Below are 6,355 nucleotides of genomic sequence, written 5' to 3' on the forward strand. Positions count from 1 at the left end.
GTGCAATGAAAGAATCACATCTGCAATAAGATCATACAGTTTACAACTGGATTTTTGACAATCTTTGACATAACCTCACTTTTGTGTTGTTTTTCAAGTCAAACAAAAAAAATTGTCCGTGAGAAGCTGTTTTGTGAAAATTTTAGCCTGTTCACCTGCTGAAGCTCAATATCTGTGCTAAATCCCGATTCCGGTAGCTGCAGGAACAGAGAAATCTTCAATGATGCGCATTCAAACGTTTTTGTGCATATCCGGCTCCGTGGAGGAATGGTGGAATCTTGTGTGGTCTTCTCGCTTGCAGAGTTTTAGTCAATTTTTAGCTTTAAAAACTTATTAATTCGTGTAAATTTGGTGATATTTGGACATTTCAAGAAAGTATTCATCAGATTTAACCGTTTCCGGAGTCAAATTCTCGTAGAATCAAGCTAAAAAATGGTTTTTAGTGTCAATAAAACATCTCTCAGAAAAGTTCCAAAAAAGTGATATTAAAATGTTTTATTCCTTATAAAAATAGTTTAATCAAGTAGATTAGAGTTCCCTTTAAACAATGATGTGCAACTTTTAGTGTCCGGTGCAAAATTTACGGTGAAAATGGGGTGTTCAATGATGGCGTGAATCGTGTGCGAAAATAGAAACTTGATTCATCTATCGGACAAATCGCCATTAAATTTTCATTTTCCTCTGGAGGAAAATCTAAGGATTTCCTGGGATTTTGTGTGGAGGGATTATGAACCTTATAAGTAAGACATTTTTTTTGGCATATAGTTGAAGAATTCATACGGTTTGCATGATAGTCAGAAAAAATCATTGAACTTGAGCATCATTTTTGTGTGCGAAAGTTCAAAGCCTCCCCCTACATTCTGGCGTATTTCAAAAATTATTTCATAAATTGACTCCCAAATGTAGGCAAATTTTCATAATTGTATATGCATAATTCCGACAGGTGTATATGGTGTATATGTGTATAATCCCGATGTCGCTATCTGCCGATATCGTGGATGTGATTTCCCCTTTTTTGCGCTCTCTTTTTCTTCGCGATCTATTTCACAATCTTATTCTGTTCTTGAATCTTAAAGTGTTCGGACGGTGTTTTTTCCTAGTTGGAATATTACTTTGATTCAATTCGAACGTGCGCATAAAAAATCAGGATGTCTATGGTAAGATTTTCAGCCATAATTGCGCTTCAATAAAATCATTAAAATTGTGCAATTTCGTTTTTCCAGGGAAAAGGATACATGAATTGCTGGACGGATGGCTGCTGCCTCGGTAATGGGCTTTCCGCAGGAAGGGGAGTCTTCTTCGGTGACAACCATCAATGGAATGTCTGGGAGAAGGCTTCTGGGGCCCCCACAAATACCATCGCAGAGATCCAGGCGGCTCGTCGTGCCATTGAGATCGCAAAGAGGAACGGAGTGAGGAAGCTGAGGATCTATTGTGACTCCCTTCAGGTCATTGAGGCTGTTAAGTTGTGGATTCCCAATTGGAAGATGAATGGTTGGAGGACTACAGATGGTCATGAGGTTATCAATAAGAAGGATTATATGGATCTGGACCAAGCGCTGGATGGCACCATTGCTGTGGAATTGGTAAGATATTCTCTATTCTACTTTGTCTTTTTTCCAATCATCATAGAAAATTTTCTTCTCAGAAACATGTGGCAGCCCACAGTGGAGATTATGGGAATAACCAGGCGGATCGCTTGGCTAGGAAAGGAGCCGAATTGCGCTAAAATTCTGCTTAAATGCCCACGTCGACTGCATGCTTTTTAGCTTCCTTTCAGTGAATTTAATTTTCCTTTGGCTAAATCCGTGGGCTGTTTTTTAATAATTTCACTTGCAGTGTATTGAATTACAAAATAAAGTTCTTCAGAATTTAATTTACAATTGTATTTTTTCTTTATTTTTCCAGGAAATTGATTAAAAAAAGATTGCATCTTGTCTGCATTTAATGATTCATTTTTTTAATCAATTTCTTGGTAAAAAAAAAGCGCGAAAAGGAAGTGGTTTCTAGTGCTCGTTGTTCATGTTCACATTCACAGCTATTGAAATTGAAATATAGTAAGAGAGTAAGGACGGACAGGTGATTTACTTTTACAGTAGACTCTCTCTCAATCGGGAATATGGGGCAAAATGTCATCCGGTTTAGCGATAGAATTGAGCGTCAAAGCCTTTGTAAATTCCACAAAAAGCGCTCAATTATAATGAATCACGATAAAATAGGAAGAACTACAGCGAATTTGAGCAAATTACCTTCATAATTAAACGTGAAAATTGTCAACAAAATTTGTCGCCCGATTGAGAAAGAGCCGATTGAGCGAGAGTCTACTGTAACTCTTTCGTCTCCTTTGGGACTCTGGGTACCCATGGAAAAAATATTTTTTTTTAGACTATTTAGAATAGACAAAAAACCAATTCTTGTGGATGAGTACAAACTATAAGGATGTCCAAATCTAGGATATTTTTTGCAGCATCCCAATTAACTCCTGAGCTAAGATATTCTTGGTCAAAAATCGTGAATTTTCGATTTTCTGCTTCCTTGCACATATTGTGACTTTTTTCATATTTCTAGACCCGAATAAGGAAAAACCTCTCGGGGCCAATAAATATGATAACTAACAATTACAGATTACATAAATTCGAAAAACAATTTTTTCATAAATTTTCAAAAAACTTGTTCAAACTTGATGGGAACTCTCGTCCGCATAAATCTAGAGGTCAAATGTAAGGTTATCCCGCCAATGCCCGCCATTTGCTTTTTGACACCAACCTTGCAAGAAAATTCCAAGCGGGAGCGAAATTTTTGCCAATATGGCCGATAATTTTGACATTTAGCAGCTAGGGAGATTGCTTTCAGGGAAGTTTTTCCTATTCTTCCAGATTTTGGTGAATTCTGATTGTCCAGGAAGTGTTTTTTTTTGGCTCTTGAGAAAGCTTAATGTGTCTGCAATAACATCGTTTTGAGAGAAATGTGTGTTAAAGTGTTATTCTGTGAAATATTTTGAGGAATCTGTTGGCAAGCAGGAGCTGGGTGTCTTTTTTAGCACTTCCTGGACATCCCACAAGATACTGGTCAATAATTCTTCTTGTTTTAGTGGTCAACATTTTAAAGGAGTCATTTGACAAGCAAAAATACTTCACAAAATTGATATTATTGGCTTTTGGAAAACTGAAGTTTGTCCAAGTTTGTATCCTTTGCGTTCTTTAGGGGACGAGAGTTCCCATGAGTTTTCCAATTTCCCAGAGGCGGAGAAAATTCTTTCTCTACAAAAGTATCATATTTGACCAGTAAGACTTACAATAAAGTGAGTTTTACTGAAATTCGTTCGCTGGATATGTTGTGGTCCGGAAAGAGATATACGGGAAACCGGGGCACCTTTGAATTGGCACACTTGGGCTTTCTGTTATTAGGTGATATTTTTAACAATTATTGTAGTAACCCGACTTTGAGGGTTACTTTCAATGACAATTTCATCATCCTAAGATTTTTCTAGAAATATAACTTCCAGAAACAATTCAGATCAAAACAGGAAATAATTGACAAAAAATATATGATTAAAAAGTATTTGTCACACCATAAGTGTGAAGTAATTAAATAGAGGCGACACTCTTATCTCAAAATGATGGTGCGGAGTCTGAACACCGCCAAAAATGAAAGCAAATTGTGGTGCAGATTGAGCACCCGGAATAAAATAAAATGATAATAGTGGAGCCTCCGAAAAATAGTCACAACATTGCCGAAATTATTAATTATTGGAAAAATAATAAAAGAGGGTGAGCTGGAATGAATAATTAGTCTACTCAGTCTACTCAGTCCACTCAGTGAGTACTGATATCATCCATGTACGGAATTTAAGTCGAGAAATAAATCCTCAGTCACTCTCACTAAGGGTTTTATTATGTTGTGACAGTGTCTTGATTATTCTTCACAAACCCACCACTGCACTACATTATAATTATCACAAATCATGCCCTCAGATCAGCTCCAAACTTTGCCAAAATCTGTTTGACCACTTCCTGATCACGAAGGCTAAGAAACGTTCCTGGCCGGAACTTAATATCTGCCGAACTAAGAAAGATATCTATTTGGGGTTTTCGGCAAAAGTTCTCTATCTGGTGAAAATTGCAACTTGGTGTATTGACCTTCCACCTCCCTTCCATCATTTTGGATACCCCTCTTTTTTGCTACATTAAATTAATTTAATTTTGGCTACATTTAATGCCATCTTAGAATAATAATCAAAATGTTGTAAGGTAAATTAAGCTAATTCAAAACCTGCTTCAATTGCTTGAATGGAAGATCACTAGTGCAAAGTTATTTTGGCTATCAAGACGTCAATCATCTTTGTCTCTGCATTGCAAAGTTTTGATCTATAATATGATCCTCAAACCCGTTTGGATGTACGCTGCTCCTATCTGGGGATGCGCTGCGAATACCCTAATTGATAAACTGCAATCTTTTCAGTCCAACTGACTAAGGAAAGCCATTGGTGCTCCGTGGTATATTACAAATCACTGCATTCATCGCGATTTAAGGATGGATACAGTAAGGGAGTCTATCTCTGAAGCAGCTGTGAAATTCAACGCACGTATCCGGGTTCATCCGAATCCCCTTGTAACAAAAGTGTATCATAATTGTGACTTTAGAAGACTGAACAAAGTAGATTCTGGCCAGGTGATGTGTAGGCTGTGTAGGTGGCCTAAGTGATTTTTTTTCTGTTTTTTTTTTTTTAATTTATAGAAGTGATTTTTTTCCTCTAAGTCTGAGCATTGGCCCCGTCTTCAGCAGATTCTTCTAACACGAGGCACCTTGTAATGATTACATTGTAATACCAAATAAAGTATCTCGATACGATAAATAATAATAATAATAATAATAATAATAATAATAATAAAAATAATAATGCTGGCAAAACATTCCATGAAGGAACTAGGCCTTCAAGTTTTCAAGGGTATTTCTAGACATGCATTATTATTTTTTCTTGTACGGGATGAGGTTGTCAGTCCCATGCCCGTGGAATCAAGTGCAGTGAAGCTCACTGGATGCAATCCGAACACCTTTAACGCCAGAAAAATTCCCGGTGACCTAAGGGGGATTCGAACCTGGGACACTTGCATCATAGAGCGAGTACTCTACCACTTGACCCATCGAGTGCCTCAAATTTTTCTGATGCTACGAGAAATCAAACCTTTGTCATAATGTTACAAAGAGTTGCACATTATGACTCGCTAATTTATTAAGAGTAATCGATCGAAATAGTAAAATAAATTAATTTAAAACGTTTTTTATGGATGAATGGTGTATGATTATCTAAGAAATGATAATTTTTAGGAAAAAAAAACTTTTATAATTTTTATAATTAGACGTTAATGAAGCTCAAGGTGTTTCAATGAGACTGATTTTAAACTAATAGGTCGCAGGCTAGGTATGAAAACATCACCTTCTTGTATAATTTGAAAGGTCCTTTGAAATATGTACATTGCTCATCTTCTGGTTTTATTTCACAATCTGGAGCATTAAAGGACGAATTAGGGAATTCATCATCACTGTTGAAGTCTGCTTTTTTGTCAATTTCACTTAATTCGCAGAAATCGACCATTTTACTCATTCTAGACAGTCTTCGTGTAATCTCAATTATTTTCCAAGATTAATATATTGCAAAATAATAATATATTTTACTAGAACAACCAAAACAATTAAATAAAAAAATCGATAATTTTTAAAAATTTTACCCTTGAACGGATAAGACCGCCCACAGGCGGTCTTCCTTTTTTTCTTCTAAAACTCTTACTTCTAGTTTTTTCACACTTATCAATTGAAATATACACACTAGAAGAACATATCTTTCAGGAAATGAGATTCTTACTACAGTTAGATTACTCTTTAAAACAATCTTTTTTGCACTTGAAAACGCAAAATTTCGCGAGCGACATTTTGTTGTTTTTTCTCTGACATGTCATACAAAACTGAAGATTGTAAGCAAACGAAAGGTCAAAATGAATTCAGCTTCAGAAAATAAGTTAGTAAGACTATAACTGAGGACACTGTAGAATTACGCATTGGCTCACTATGAATCTCACCTACACTAAGCTGATCTAGACTTAGCTTTAGTATGTTTTTCTGTGGTTTTTTAAGTGGAATTATATATTTTATCAATTGCTATTCTTACTGTGTAAATACAATAAAAAGTGTATTCTGTATTGATAAGAAAACAACTTTTATATCATATTTCAACAATAAAACAATTTATAATAGAGATAAAGTTTGATGATTTATTATTTCGGGGAATTCCCTTTTTAGCGAATATTGATTCGGCACCATAGGCTCCATATATATAAAAAACGATATTGCGAGGCCC

At 35.7% G+C, this 6,355-nt stretch overlaps 1 protein-coding gene across 1 annotated transcript; it reads left to right on the forward strand.

Annotated features, from left to right (window-relative positions):
• Window positions 1-986: 986 nt before the first annotated feature.
• Window positions 987-1,876, forward strand: LOC129810091 (ribonuclease H1-like). The gene is made up of 3 exons (XM_055860352.1): window positions 987-1,157; window positions 1,224-1,586; window positions 1,649-1,876. Exons 1-3 carry the CDS (start codon window positions 1,149-1,151, stop codon window positions 1,727-1,729), a joined length of 453 nt encoding a protein of 150 aa, XP_055716327.1. The 5' UTR covers window positions 987-1,148; the 3' UTR covers window positions 1,730-1,876.
• Window positions 1,877-6,355: the final 4,479 nt, after the last annotated feature.

This window comes from Phlebotomus papatasi, chromosome 1 (genome assembly GCF_024763615.1).
Source record: "Phlebotomus papatasi isolate M1 chromosome 1, Ppap_2.1, whole genome shotgun sequence".
In the NCBI taxonomy this organism is placed as follows: domain Eukaryota; kingdom Metazoa; phylum Arthropoda; class Insecta; order Diptera; family Psychodidae; genus Phlebotomus; species Phlebotomus papatasi.